The 13,342-nt window shown below is 40.7% G+C and overlaps 5 protein-coding genes across 5 annotated transcripts; 2 read left to right on the forward strand and 3 right to left on the reverse strand.

Moving 5' to 3' along the window:
- The first annotated feature begins 106 nt into the window (after window positions 1-106).
- Window positions 107-1,889, forward strand: Zip88E (Zinc/iron regulated transporter-related protein 88E). The gene is made up of 5 exons (XM_018100125.3): window positions 107-512; window positions 607-839; window positions 908-1,121; window positions 1,263-1,641; window positions 1,716-1,889. The coding sequence occupies exons 1-5, from the start codon at window positions 285-287 to the stop codon at window positions 1,721-1,723; spliced, it is 1,062 nt and encodes a 353-aa protein (XP_017955614.1). The 5' UTR covers window positions 107-284; the 3' UTR covers window positions 1,724-1,889.
- Window positions 1,890-1,943: 54 nt separating this feature from the next.
- On the reverse strand, window positions 1,944-7,660 carry Cp190 (centrosome-associated zinc finger protein CP190). Its single transcript, XM_018099478.3, has 5 exons — window positions 7,533-7,660; window positions 6,242-6,751; window positions 5,104-6,175; window positions 3,740-4,734; window positions 1,944-3,683 (listed from the first exon to the last, which is right to left on the reverse strand). The coding sequence occupies exons 2-5, from the start codon at window positions 6,641-6,643 to the stop codon at window positions 2,667-2,669; spliced, it is 3,486 nt and encodes a 1,161-aa protein (XP_017954967.1). The 5' UTR covers window positions 6,644-6,751; window positions 7,533-7,660; the 3' UTR covers window positions 1,944-2,666.
- A 193-nt stretch (window positions 7,661-7,853) lies between these two features.
- LOC108650879 (18S rRNA aminocarboxypropyltransferase) lies at window positions 7,854-8,768 on the forward strand. The gene has a single exon (XM_018100206.3). It carries the CDS (start codon window positions 7,945-7,947, stop codon window positions 8,734-8,736), a length of 792 nt encoding a protein of 263 aa, XP_017955695.1. The 5' UTR covers window positions 7,854-7,944; the 3' UTR covers window positions 8,737-8,768.
- Window positions 8,755-10,559, reverse strand: MRG15 (mortality factor 4-like). The gene is made up of 4 exons (XM_018099929.3): window positions 10,406-10,559; window positions 10,229-10,343; window positions 10,049-10,164; window positions 8,755-9,988 (listed from the first exon to the last, which is right to left on the reverse strand). The coding sequence occupies exons 1-4, from the start codon at window positions 10,473-10,475 to the stop codon at window positions 8,901-8,903; spliced, it is 1,389 nt and encodes a 462-aa protein (XP_017955418.1). The 5' UTR covers window positions 10,476-10,559; the 3' UTR covers window positions 8,755-8,900.
- Window positions 10,560-10,599: 40 nt separating this feature from the next.
- On the reverse strand, window positions 10,600-11,153 carry l(3)neo43 (cytochrome c oxidase assembly protein COX16 homolog l(3)neo43). The gene is made up of 2 exons (XM_018100384.3): window positions 10,966-11,153; window positions 10,600-10,901 (listed from the first exon to the last, which is right to left on the reverse strand). Exons 1-2 carry the CDS (start codon window positions 11,082-11,084, stop codon window positions 10,691-10,693), a joined length of 330 nt encoding a protein of 109 aa, XP_017955873.1. The 5' UTR covers window positions 11,085-11,153; the 3' UTR covers window positions 10,600-10,690.
- Window positions 11,154-13,342: the final 2,189 nt, after the last annotated feature.

Genomic DNA, 13,342 nt, shown 5'->3' on the forward strand with positions numbered 1-13,342 from the left:
AAATTCAAATAGAATGCAGAAGTGCGATGAGCTGAACTGCTTGGACAGCGAATTGGAAAGTTATCGATAGCTGAAAAAAAAAAAACACAGCATCAGCGATACTGGGGTAGTGCAATAACATTCGTCATTGTGTCGTTCGTTGGGTTTCGTAGTCCGTTGAACGTCCATATATGCGGCTGATTGTTTAATTTTAAAAACTCGCGACGCGAAGTCAACATCCCATCGAATCGATCCAATTTTAGTTTATTTGTTTGCTGATGACTGAGTAGACTAAAAACAGAATAATGAGTTTAGCAGGCACAAATATAACCAACTGGCAAGCCGACGATCGTGGCGATATGGAAAAGGTTTTAGCCATGTTAGTGCTAGGACTTGGAAGCCTTCTATCCGGCATGCTGCCGGCCATAATATCAGAACGTAATCGTCAGCGATTTCCATTGATAACCTCGTTGCTGCTGTGCTTCGGTGCAGGTATTTTGCTGGCTACAGCGCTGGTGCATATTTTGCCAGAGGTAAACCTAGCTGTAATCGAGTGCAATTTGATAACTGTTTTTATATTCATATGTTTATGTGTGGATGTGTGTGTTTGTTTGTGCTATTGTTTAGGTACGTGAGCAAATGAACTCGAAATTCGCCGAAGTTGCGATGTGTGGTGGCTTCTTCATCATTTATTTCATAGACGAGTTCATACACTACTTCTTTGGCGAAGCCATTCAGCATACACATGAAGTGACTCCAGCAGCGAGCGCTCCAAGCTCCAACAATGTCTATGGTGCAACTGATGAACGAACTCCATTAACAGGAGGTGATACAACACATCATCATCGACATGGGGGAAAGTATGATAAAAGAAGTGAATAGCTTATTTAATCAATCGATTAATTTCATTGATTGCCTTTAATTACAGCGGTCATGATCATAATAATCACGGTCATATGTACGTTCCCGTTCCCGGATGTGATGATGTCAGCGTTGAGGATGCAAATGCGCGAATTTGTCATACCAGCCACACTGAGCCATGTGCTCAATCCATGACCGGGACATTGGGGCTCTTTGTGGCGCTCTCCTTGCACTCGGCCATCGAGGGATTGGCTATCGGTGTGCAAAACTCGGCCACCAAGGTATAAGAGATTACCTTGACATCATTTAGTTTATGCTACCAGTGAGATAATCATTGGGATTGCTTTCTAAATATTTATTTTGATAAGCGAGCATACACGGTTGTAAATGTTTCGTACTTTGTCTATTCGCTTTTATTTTAGGTGCTCTTTCTGCTGGGCGCCGTTGCGTGTCACAAATTCGTGATGGGCTTCTGCCTGGGTCTGGAATTTCGCTCAAATCCACGTGCAAGCTTTCGTTCGCAATTCATTGGCATCTTGGTGTTTGCTTTGGGTGCCGTGTGCGGCATCGGTCTGGGCATGCTTATCGTTGACATACCCTCCAGTTGGTCGAAAACGGCATTGCCCATCATACAAGCATTGGCTGGCGGCACTCTCTTTTATGTGACCGTGTGTGAGGTGATTCCTCGTGAGAAGGCACGATGGCATACGAACTCGATTCGTCGCTGGGCGGGATTTGCGCAATTCACTACAGTTGTTGCTGGCTTTGCGACAATGTGCATAATTAATTATTATCTTGCTGGTACGTCATGCCGAAATAATCAGTTTTAGCATTTACGCATCAAATATTTATTTACATTTACATTTCTATTCTAGACGACTGAGAATCTCATTGGGCACTGGCCCGTTTTTCTTTTATCTTGTATGTGTATCAGAAATTTTGTATGCAAAATGCTTTATTGTTTAATGTATTATTAAGTGTCTCAGCCAATTGAAATGTTTTGTACAACATAGATGTGTGCTATTTTATATAATATAACGTTTTTTTTTAACATTCTTATGAGTGTGATTTTTGCTTAGCTGCAAATAAATAAAAGACAAATATTCTTCATATCTACACTTATATTTGTTGTGGCTTTCTCCAAAGTTTCTATGATTTTTCCTTTTTATCAACCTTAATGTAGTTGTAAATAAAAAAAAAAACGGTTTCAAGTGGTTTTTTGATTTGTATTACTAGGTATTTATGTATATCAATCATAAAACATCTTGCTAAGCGATTGAATGTAATTGCATACACATTTGCTTTGCCATTATAATTTTGTTTTAAACCAATTAAAACATCTCTATAAATACACATTTATGTATGTAATATTTTCCAGATATATATAGACAAACTTTATATGTAGACGTATAAATATATTTATATGTATGTGTGTATAATTGAAGTTGAATTGTTGGTGGTAAAACGCAGGAGAAACTAATTGCTTGGTACTCGATTGGTTTGTCTATCAAATACGCAAATCGATTTTGTTACTATGTGCTTCACATGCGTAAAATATATGATATATTTTATTTTTGTTACTATTTCTATAAGTTGCGGAAATCCGGTGCAATTACAAATATGTCTCAAAAAGAAGTACCATTGAAACAGTTTTTAATTTACAATCGAAACCAAAATTCTTTTGCCATAGCTATTCATTGATCATGACATTCACAAATAAATCTGCATATAAACCACGATCTCCATGTTGAATCCATGTTATTCAGTTGCTTGAATAGTAGCACTGGCATATGAAAATTAGCTTAAAACATAAATAAATCTAGTAATTAGAGTTGCTCTTTCGTCGCAGCAGTAACCCCATTCTCGTCCTCATTATCATCATCATCGTCCACCCACTCATTCATGAGACTCTTCAATTTCTCTTGTGTACCTGCTGTCAGCGCCTCATCTTTGCCATCGACGGCAACTGCATCGCTGGTGTTTGGTTTCTCCTCGGTGGCAGCAGCCGATTCTACCACTGTTGTTGTTGTTGTCTCGTCGCATTTTTTCTCATTATTATTTTCTATTGATTCATCTACAGCCTCAACAGGTTTGGTTGCCTCAGCTTGAAGTGTCTGATCGGATCCATCTACCTCAGCTAGCTGAGTAGGCGAAACTTCGGTCAATTCTTGTTCACCAGTTACTGCGTCGGCATCCACATCAACATCGGCTCCAGGCGCTCCTGCTTCAGCAATCAATTCGTCGATCAACACTTTCCGAATATTTTCTGTCTCCAAGTTCACATCATCAATACCAGAGGCGGTGTCTGTAGGAGCAGAATTTTCTTCAATGCTTTCATTAATGATATCGTCGGTTTCAGGTTCGGGTTCGGCTTCGGCGTTGGCCTCGATTGATGTTGGCACGTCCTCCTTAATGAATTCCTCCTCAGGTTCACGTTCTTTCTTATCGTCATCTTCCTTCTTAATAGGCTGCTCATCTGCTGCTACTTTTTCCGCTGCTTCTGGTTCACCTTGACTTATTTCAGTTGCGTTGCTGGTGGTGGCAGCTGCCGTTTTCTTGGCAACGGCCTCTGTTTCATCTGTCTCGCCACCACCCTTGTGCAAGCTTTCTAGCGCCAGATCAATGTCATCTTCCGGCTCTGGTTCCTCTGCGGCTGCCTCAGCAACTGTTGATACTGCCACCTGCTTCTCAGTGTTTGTTTCTGTTTGTACAATAGATGCTAGCTCTGATGTCGCAGGCTTGTCATCTATGTTATCCTCATCCTCATTCTCATCCTCGGTCCATTCGCCCGTTAGCTCTTTAAGCTTTTCACTAATGTCATCGCGGCCCTTTTCTGCCTTTGGCTGTTGTAAAGAAATTGGTAATTAGAGTTTGTCTTTAATATTATTACTTCACTTACTTCTTTGCTATTCTGATCTGTTTCCAAGTCATGCTTTGATATTAAATTCTCGGCCCATTCCAGATTATCTATGGACTCCTTACTTTCATCGGCCGCCTCACTCTTTTTGCTGTTACTCTCCACAGACCCGGTGGCGGCTAGCTCACTATAAATCTGACTGTCATCATATTCCTCTTCGGTGCCCGTTAAGGATTTCGCATCGCTTTCCTGCTTTGCATCCACTTCTGGCTCACTAAGCACCATGACAACACCCCCGCTTGGAGCGCCTGCCTGTTGCTGATTCAGCTGGGACAATATCTCCTTGCGCTGTTCATCAGTCAACTCGACCTCATTGCCATCGGCGCCGACAAACTTGACTTCCTGCTCTGGATTTGGCGACTGCATGAGTTGCTCCTCCTCTGTCACGTTCCCCTCATCGGGCTCTTCGCGGGTCTGTTGCTGTACAATGGCACTGGTCGCTGGCAAGCTGATGTCGGATAAAATGCGCACCTTTTGCTCCTGCATTGGCTCCTCTTCCACTTCCTCCTCCTCCTGCTCCTCATCTTCCATCTGTCCGTCTTCGTCCTGCGAGCCCAGATACTCCTCATCGGTCTCATCAATGATGCCATCCTCCAGCGCCTGTGCCTTGTGATAGTTCTTCATATGCCTATACAGCTGCAGCTCCTGGGCAAACACCTTGCAACAATAAATGCACTGTTGCTTATTTTCATCCGTGTGCGCCTCGTTGATGTGCTGCTCCAGCTCGTTCTTGGTCAAGTAAGTTTGGTTGCACAGGACGCACTCCGCGAAGTTGTATAGCAGCGATTTAATCTGATGCTCTGTGTGCATGTGGAAATGCAATTCCCGATTGTTCGCAGATCGCCAGCCACAATGCTCACATAGCGCCGGATCTATTGTCTCCTTGTGGGTGTTGATCAAATGGCGACGGAAGCCACGATATGATGGAATGCTTATTGGCCGTCCATTAACGCCGCAACGCAGACACAACCACGGACCTGCAAGCCAAGACAGTTCAGTGTGAGTAAATATATAATAATATGGGTTATCTCTACAGAAAAATATTTTATCTGTAAAATTTTCATATGATATACACGTATGCCTATTTAGTAATTATATCTTAGTATAGGTTAAGTAATTTACTATCCTCGATACATTAAAATAGTGTGAAATAAATTAAATAAAAATATTCAATAACGTTTGGAATATCACATGTTGAAGAGACCACATTGTGTACCCATAATATCGCTGGGCTTTTTATTGAATGAGAACCAAGCGAATAATTTGGAGAACTTTTCAGATCATCTTTTGTTCTCGTCTTATCGATCGCTCACTAAAAAATAAGCCCCGTCCCGTTATGTGCTCACCTGTTGTGTTCTCGGCACCCTGTGCTATTAACGCATGCATCGTCTTGCTATCAATGCGCCGCTTTTGCCCTGTTGATGATGCAGCGGACGTGGTGGAGGTTGCCGCTGCCGACGCGACTGGCTGTGGTGCTGCCTCGACTGCTGCTGGCTGAGCCGTCGTCAATTTCTGTGTGGACCTTTGCTGCTGCTGTGTTGTTATCATTGGTTTGTCTGGTTTGAATGAAACGTGCAGCTTCTTGTGTGGCGATGTGGGACCAGCTGGCGATCCAACTGGTGCCGGCGATGCACGTTTAACTGTCGTAGCTGCTTTCTCGACCGGACTATTGGGTAATATTTTCAGCTTTATGTTCTTGTGGCCCTTGACAATGTGCGGATATTGACGGAGCACCTCGGCTATTATTTTAGTATGATTCAGCTTGGTGTTCGACGAATCTTTGACAATAATCGTCGGCGTTTGGCTTGGGGAATCCTGCTTCAGAATGATGGTTGTTGTGCCATGTTCCATTTGGGTTTGCGTCCCTCCGGACTGTTGCTGGGTCTGCTGTTGTTGTTGCTGCTTAGATGTCGATGGCTGTGGAGGCATATCATCGTCATCATCATCGCCAGTGTGCACATCATCGTACAGCATACTGCTATCATATTCGGGATCGCCATGGTCACCATATTCTGCGGCGATTTGTTTGCGCATGCGCTGCTGTTCCGCAAATTCTTTGACCTCCTCCAGGCTGGGTTTCTTTGACGGCGGTGACAAGAGGCTCGTTTGTGCCGGTCTCTTATTGTTGTTGTAACCCTTGCGTAGTTGTTCGAACGGCGAAGTGGGCTCCTGTTTGACATATGAGCTTGTGGATGTTGTCTCCCCATATTGTGTGCGATTGCTGATGCCACCGGATCGCAAGATTGCGGGGGTATTTACAGCACGCGATTGTTGCACATTCGTACGTCCCGCGTTACTGTTGCCCGGACTGGAACCAATGCGATTCGGTGGTGTCGATATGGACACACGTTGCTGGGCGGCCGGGGTATTGCTGCTGGGTACCATAGGACGACGGCGTATACCCTTCGGACTGGGAGGCTGTTAATAGATAAGAAATAGTCAGTTTACCATTTATGGTAATCCATAAATAAATGAAAATCTCACTCTTTGCTGCCGATTCACATTCTCCATTGTGCGTCGATGGGCTTCCAATAGCTTCAGCAACACGGTCATATTCATCTCTTTGGCGGTGCGCAACAGTTTGCCATACATTTTAAGCTCAAACTCAAGTGTGCCCGTGTACATGAAATTGACGATGGGCACAACGACATCGGCTTGAAATTCGCTCGGCATTATGAGTGCGTCGTCTATTATGTCGCAAGTTTGCTCCAGCACATTAAAATAATCTGTGCAAGCGCTTAAAACGAGGCGATGCACTTTCAACTGTGAATTGTCACGAAACTGCAGCGTTAAATCGCAATAGTCCGTTTTATTAAAGAAATTCTGGAGCTTCTGCAGAAAAAAGACGCCCCAGTTATCTACTTTCACGGACTTCACTTCACCCATCTTGGATAACTTGTATAGTTAAAAATGCTTTATTTTTGAAACGCGGCCTCCCCGTCGCGATGTCTACAGTTGTCGTTGTTTGGCTTTCCTAGCGTGCGGCTGGCGCAACTGTACTCCGGTGGGGGCAGGAAAATTGAATTTTAGACACGGTTGCAGGACAGCGGATTGACATAGAATGCAAAAGTTATAAGAATTTTTCAATTAATGAACGAAATTATTAGTTTTGTGAGATTTTCTGCAAAACTAAAACGAACATCACGGGCGTCGATTGATTTTCAACAAACATATTAACTGCCCGTGGCGCGGCAATGCAGCTCCGATATGTTTTGCATGTGTGTGTGTCTGTATGTGTAAATGCTAGAGATGAGAGCGTGTCAATTTATTACGAATGAAGAACTTTTGGGAGCGCATATTTAATATTTTTCTTTTTATTTTTCTTTAGTTATTTGACGATTTTTCAAATTAGCATCATAAAAAATAAGAAATATACCCAAACATTAAATATGGCATAACAGAATAAGCATTAAAATGCCTTGCATATATTCACCCACGGAAGTCACGCTCTCAACCCTAGTATGTATGCCACATATATATAATTGTAATGTGTATATGAAATGCAATGCCCATCGCCTTCTTTGCACAATCCAGCACAAATTACTTCAATTATATATACAATAGCTTGACATTCTTTAATAGTATTTATATGTTGATGTTTAGCAAATTGGCGCTATGTTCGCTTTACTTTTCTCATACAAAACGTTTATTTGCAGACACAATCGTTATCGCTAGACTCAATTAAATTATTATGCAAACTGTACATTTCAAAGTCTGTACATGCTTTCCGCGAATATTTTTAAGCATTTAAAACCTTTTTTACGTATTAACATACATTTGTTTTTTATTGCACACTGATTTTACCGGACAAATTTTTAATTTTCCCCGTTCAACAAAAAAGATGGCGTCAGAGTGACCCTATTGAAAATCCACATTTTTCTGCACGCCACCACACTAACGATATCATTAAATCGATAAATAATCTGATTTAGCCAGATATATAAAATTGTTGGGTGAAAATGGGCTATAGATTCGTTAAAATCATACAATTTTTAAGCAGATAATAGAAATGGAGAAAATAATCAGTAATAAAATAAGCCAAAAATGTTAAATCTTTTATATTAAAAAAATTACTGGGCGCTAACTTCTACCACGCGGCTAATTTATCGAAATCGATAAGAAACGGTTGCTGGCAAGACAACATAAAAAAATTGTATATAAATAAATATTGTTTTTAACAAAGCAAAATGAGTACTCGGCATAGAGGCAAATCCAGGCGTGGTGCTGGAGGAAGTTCTTATCGCAACGTCAAGTCAAGTCACAATTGCGAACGCAGCTTCGCCCAACAAGCCAATGAACTGGCTGCTTCCAATGCCACAGATAGCTCTGAATCGGATTCCGATTCGTCAGGTGACAATTTGGATGGACTTGGACATGCGCCCGAATTCGCCGTCTCCATGTGGGACCTCAATCACTGTGATCCAAAAAAGTGTTCGGGCAGAAAACTAGCACGTCTTGGACTTATTTCTAATTTGCGATTGGGTCAAAAGTTTCCTGGGCTCGTCCTTTCGCCCGTCGGTCAACTATGTGTTAGTCCACAGGACCGCGAAATCGTGTCTACCTCTGGAGTAGCAGTTATTGACTGTTCCTGGGCCAAGTTGGATGAGACGCCCTTCAACAGAATGCGCAGTCCCCATCCTCGGCTGCTGCCGTTTTTGGTGGCCGCCAATCCAATCAACTATGGAAAACCCTGCAAGCTGAGCTGTGTGGAGGCAATTGCAGCGACCCTTTATATATGCGGATTCACCGAAGAGGCGCGATGGTTTATGGGCAAATTCTCTTGGGGTCATGCATTCCTCGAGCTAAACGAGAAGCTCCTCAATGCGTATGCAGCATGTAAAAGCAGTGACGAAATATTAAAGGTGCAACAGGAATACCTTGAAGCAGAGCAAACAGAACGTGACAAGCCGCGGGATCTGAAGGAGTTTTATCCCACAAGCAGCAGTAGTAGCGAAAGCGAAGAGGAAAACGAAGACTAGATAAAATAAAGTTGTATATTATTTATACAAGAGGCCGAAGACGATTTATTTGTTTATACAAAGTCTAAATGGGTGATTTCCTTGTTATATTACAAGCCAGTTGTGAGTAGCAACACTCTAATTCAAATCGCGTACAAATTAAAGAGGTTTACCTAGCTAAATGTCTACTGAGCATTTCGCACATATTCCGGATCGACATTAATGAAGTTTGTCATGCTAAAGTACATGGCGCTGTTCTTCACCAGAAACTTGAGGAAATCATGCAAGTGTGCCAACAAGGTTTGCATTGCCGGTTGATCCAAGGCCGAGTAGCTCAGCATCGAGCCAAGTCGCACAAACAGGCGCAGCAGATGAAAGGAGCCGTACAGTTCAGATAGCGGCGTATCCGGATTCTTTTGCATTATGTCCGCATACTGGGTGCGCTCGAACTTATACAGCAGCTGGGAGCCAAGCATCACATTGAAATACTCGATAATACCATCGAGGACATCGTTAATGGCCACCTCTTTGCTGGCACTGGTCGACTTCACCGACTTCTTGTGCGCCAAATACTGATCTGCGATCTGCTGAACTGTTACCTTGGCCGGCAGCTCCAAGAGCTTGTGCTCACGCACTATCGCATACCAATCATCGGTCAGATAGTGCTTCAGCTCATCGGGTATCTTTATTTTCACTTCCAGCTTTGCCGTGTAGGTCTCCTCGCTCTCAACACACGGTGCATCAGCAACTGCTGTTGTTGTGGTTGCTGCTGTTGGCGTTGATGTTGTTGTCGTGGTTGTTGCTGCAGCAGCTGTTGTTGTTGACTGCGGTGCTGAGGCGGCGTCTATTCCATTGCCACTCTGAGATGAACGTTGTTCGCTATTGCTATTTTGGGAGCTCATGCGTTTGGCTTTAGGCGGCGGCGGCGCTGTGGGTGTAGCGGGCTCCTCTTCTGTATTATCGGCAGCTGTTGCATCCTCTTTTTTGTCAGCACTCGGTGTGCTTGGACGAGCTGCAGCTGTAGCGGATTGTGTGGACTTGCGGTTGCTTCGACTAGTTGTGGTCGTGATGGGGGTATTGTTGCTTGTGGTTGCGCTACTGCTGCTGCTATTGCTGCCATCATTTTTGGTCTTTGATTGTGCGGCAGCGATGGGTGTGCTGGTTGTGGCGCTGCTGGCGCCTGATGATGGCTGAGATTGGCTGCTGTCCTTAGAGGGTGTCGACGCACGGGATTCATTGCCTACATGCTCCATTTTTTTAGCCTTTGCACTGCCTGCGACATATTTCAATATTTAGCTCATAGTTATAATTCTGGCAGGTTACCTACTCATACCTTTTTTATTATCCTTTTTCGAGCGTTCAACGTACAGTCGTGCGAGCTCCTTTTGGCGCTTTACGTTGTCGTCATTGTATTTTAGCACACGACTCTCTGGCACCCACTCATCCCAGCTGCGCATCGTAGAAAAATTCATTGAATTACATGTGTAACAAATTGGATTTCAAGCATATTTACTTCTTGCTCCAACCCGCATAATGTATATAATATTCAACCGGCGAACTTTCCGGTTTTGTTTTGAGTACTTTGGCTTCATAGATAAGCGGCCCGTGAAAGCAAAGCACACGCTCCCCTAGAAAACAAGTTAATGGAATCAAACATTGAGCTGCCTGCCACTACATTTTGTGGCCTTACCGTCAGCAAATAATGTTGTGGAGTCAGAGGGCGTCCAGTTGTCCATTTTTACGGGTTTAACTTCTCCCATTGTTTTTATTGAAAATATATGCCAAAGCGTCGCAGCTGATTAGATCAGGTTGGCAGCCCCAAAATATGTAGCTACATACATATATGCATCGCCGATAATTTAGGGGTGCAAAACAAAAACAAGCGACAATTTATTGCACTGTATTATGAATGGTATTTATTTACAATATTTAACGAGCGTTAATGCCTACATCACAATATACATTTAATTTGCATTTACTGCTTTGCCGTCGGCGAAGATGAAGTCGTCGGCAATCCTTCCTCTTCCCATGGACGTGGACCGCGCTTGTTTGACCAATTCTCAATATCTATGCCTTTTACCTTATCATATTCCGATTCAAGAGTCACTTCTTGACGTTTCTTCATGGTCACACCAAATTTCTTCATTTCTTCCGGTGTTACAGGCTGCATCTTGGCGTACTGATATCTTGAAGCAAATAAAAATACGTTAGCATGTGAGTTCCTAGTGAGATTAGCTATATTCAGCTTACCTTAGATTTGAAAATTGTTGCAATCCAAAAGAACCGCCTACTATCATAATAAGAAAGGGCACACCATATTTAAATGACTTTCGTTTGGTGTAGTTATTCAGCTTTTGTGTAAAAGACATGTTGATGTTATTGTTATGAAATAATAACACAAGATCTCGCCAGGGCTGACGATAGGTCGCAACTTATGTATGTACTCTTATCGATATCAACGTATCGATAACAGTACGATAGGTCTGGCGGACTTTAGTTTTCATTTGACTGCAAAAATTGTGCACTATCATTAGAATTTCTAAGCTGCATACAAAAAATTCGCAGCTGTTACTTGTATTTACATATATAAAAATAGCTCAATTCAAATATTCGCATGCCCTTGATGCCAATTGCCAAATTGTTTAGCTCGCTTCTAGAAATTTACAAATGACCAATTGTTTTCCGGCTATGTTTGTTGCTGTTCTTTATTTACATACGATTTGGCGTTAAGTTCAAGGTCTAGAACGATTGTTTCTGCACATACGTATTCAGCAACTAATTGACACTGACGTCGCTTTAAGAGCGCCAAAAAGTTTCTCACATGCACACCACGACATTTGATATGGAACGAACAGCGCTGTCTGTGGTTCACCTTGGCCGTTATGCAGCCGACCGACCAGGCAAGGCAAGGCAAGTGGCTCGATGTAAAGATTTCCTTTTAGTACCAAAGCCGAACCAGTTCACAAGGAGCTTAGACATCGACGTCGAAGTCGACACGGTGACAATTGAGTCATCAATCGATGTACGCCAGTTGGCGATCTGCGATTATTTTTTCATTTTCCGCTTGCAGCTTGTTGTTGCAATTGTATGTGGCAAGTCGTCTAGGCCGAAGCTTAGTTTCCATAATTTTTGTTGAATTTTCACCAAATATGGTTGTAATTTTCTTAACAAGATTTTGCACTTGTTTGAGCACCAGCACAAATTCAAACTTGTGCACACATAAAAATATGTGTATATAGAAAAAAAATAAATATATATGTATATATATATTTTAGAACACATTGGAATTATGAAAAATCCGTTGTATTTATACACATTACATACGTTATCCATTTGGCCATGATTTTGTTTATCATATTTAGCAAGTTGTTTTAGTATTTTGGCCATTACAATGTTATCCTAAATTGAAAGACATTTGTATGTATGTATGTATATGTTTTATGTATAATATATATAAAAAATAAATTTATACATATATTTGTATTTGTTTTCCGTTTGCTGTTCTTTTTGGCCATTGCCAAAAATATTGAATGAAAACAGTTACGTCATCATGTGGGTGTTGCTCGTATTTAAATAGACATTTTTCTGTGTCCTCATTGCTGAACAGAATTTCTCCAAAACCTAAAAACAGCATATATGCTGCTATTTAAATAAATAATTATATATATACTTAAATACATAATATATGTATGTATATATATATTTAATATGTACAAAGTATGTAATAAAAATGTGTCTGAAAAAAGTATTATGGAATTATGTTATATACGGTTAATTATAAATAAGATTAATATTTAATAATACATTTTACTACAAATAAGTTTTTTACTGAATTCTTTCGGGTTCTTGTTGAAAAATGATTCACATATGTACATTTTAAATTGAAAATTGTCTTTTTAGAATTTTGTAGCTTATCATATATTATTTTGTGGATCACTAAATCGCCAAATGTTTATGTATTCATATATTTTTGTTATTTTCGTTGCTAAAATATTTTGGTTTCAGAATGGCTTAAATGATAAACATAAAACATAAAAAGATGATTCTTTTTTTAAATTTCATTAACTATAAGTTAATGTTAATCTCAAAAGAGCAATTATTAATATAAGTAGATAGCTTTTGTATCATAATCTATATTATCATTAAGCAAAAATATTAAGAATTATGCGTGCTCAGAAGTAAAATATTTTATCTTTTAATACATGTAGTGTAGGCTTTAAATCATAAATTGGTTTTATCACGTTCAGCACTAGATTATGACTCAGAACAATCTTATTGAAATTGCTTCAATTATCTTGGCTTAAAAATAATATAAATGAATACAAATGTGCACATGTATATGATTTTCCATGCAGTGGGAAACAAATTCAAAATCAGAAAAACATTTTGAGAAATCTATAAAAAATACGCACAGAATAGCAAAAAATTTTGTATGTAAATGTATGAGAGAATGTGAAGCAAGATTTTGTTTTTTGGCATATCAATAACTGAAATTTAAAAATAGCTCAAAAAGAAAAAAATCAGCCAAATAAAATAAAACAAAATCTTCATATACACACAGAGCAAAATACAGGCATATTAAGCTTAAAATATACTGGGAAATTTTGAAATTCTTTGCGCCTACAAA

Source organism: Drosophila navojoa, chromosome 2 (genome assembly GCF_054131105.1).
Source record: "Drosophila navojoa isolate 15081-1374.11 chromosome 2, UAZ_NAV_1.0, whole genome shotgun sequence".
Lineage (NCBI taxonomy): Eukaryota > Metazoa > Arthropoda > Insecta > Diptera > Drosophilidae > Drosophila > Drosophila navojoa.

What these genes read in the sequence shown, in the direction of transcription:
- Zip88E (XM_018100125.3), top strand. Translation starts at nt 285, where the DNA reads ATGAGTTTAGCAGGCACAAATATAACCAACTGGCAAGCCGACGATCGT. An exon ending in TGGTGCATATTTTGCCAGAG is followed by an intron (nt 513 to 606) that starts GTAAACCTAGCT and finishes GCTATTGTTTAG; the next exon opens with GTACGTGAGCAAATGAACTC. An exon ending in TGCAAAACTCGGCCACCAAG is followed by an intron (nt 1,122 to 1,262) that starts GTATAAGAGATT and finishes CTTTTATTTTAG; the next exon opens with GTGCTCTTTCTGCTGGGCGC.
- Cp190 (XM_018099478.3), bottom strand. Translation starts at nt 6,643, where the DNA reads ATGGGTGAAGTGAAGTCCGTGAAAGTAGATAACTGGGGCGTCTTTTTT. An exon ending in ATGTGAATCGGCAGCAAAGA is followed by an intron (nt 6,176 to 6,241) that starts GTGAGATTTTCA and finishes ATCTATTAACAG; the next exon opens with CCTCCCAGTCCGAAGGGTAT. An exon ending in CAGATCAGAATAGCAAAGAA is followed by an intron (nt 3,684 to 3,739) that starts GTAAGTGAAGTA and finishes TCTTTACAACAG; the next exon opens with CCAAAGGCAGAAAAGGGCCG.
- LOC108650879 (XM_018100206.3), top strand. Translation starts at nt 7,945, where the DNA reads ATGAGTACTCGGCATAGAGGCAAATCCAGGCGTGGTGCTGGAGGAAGT.
- MRG15 (XM_018099929.3), bottom strand. Translation starts at nt 10,475, where the DNA reads ATGGGAGAAGTTAAACCCGTAAAAATGGACAACTGGACGCCCTCTGAC. An exon ending in CACAACATTATTTGCTGACG is followed by an intron (nt 10,344 to 10,405) that starts GTAAGGCCACAA and finishes CTTGTTTTCTAG; the next exon opens with GGGAGCGTGTGCTTTGCTTT. An exon ending in TATGCGGGTTGGAGCAAGAA is followed by an intron (nt 10,165 to 10,228) that starts GTAAATATGCTT and finishes TACGATGCGCAG; the next exon opens with CTGGGATGAGTGGGTGCCAG.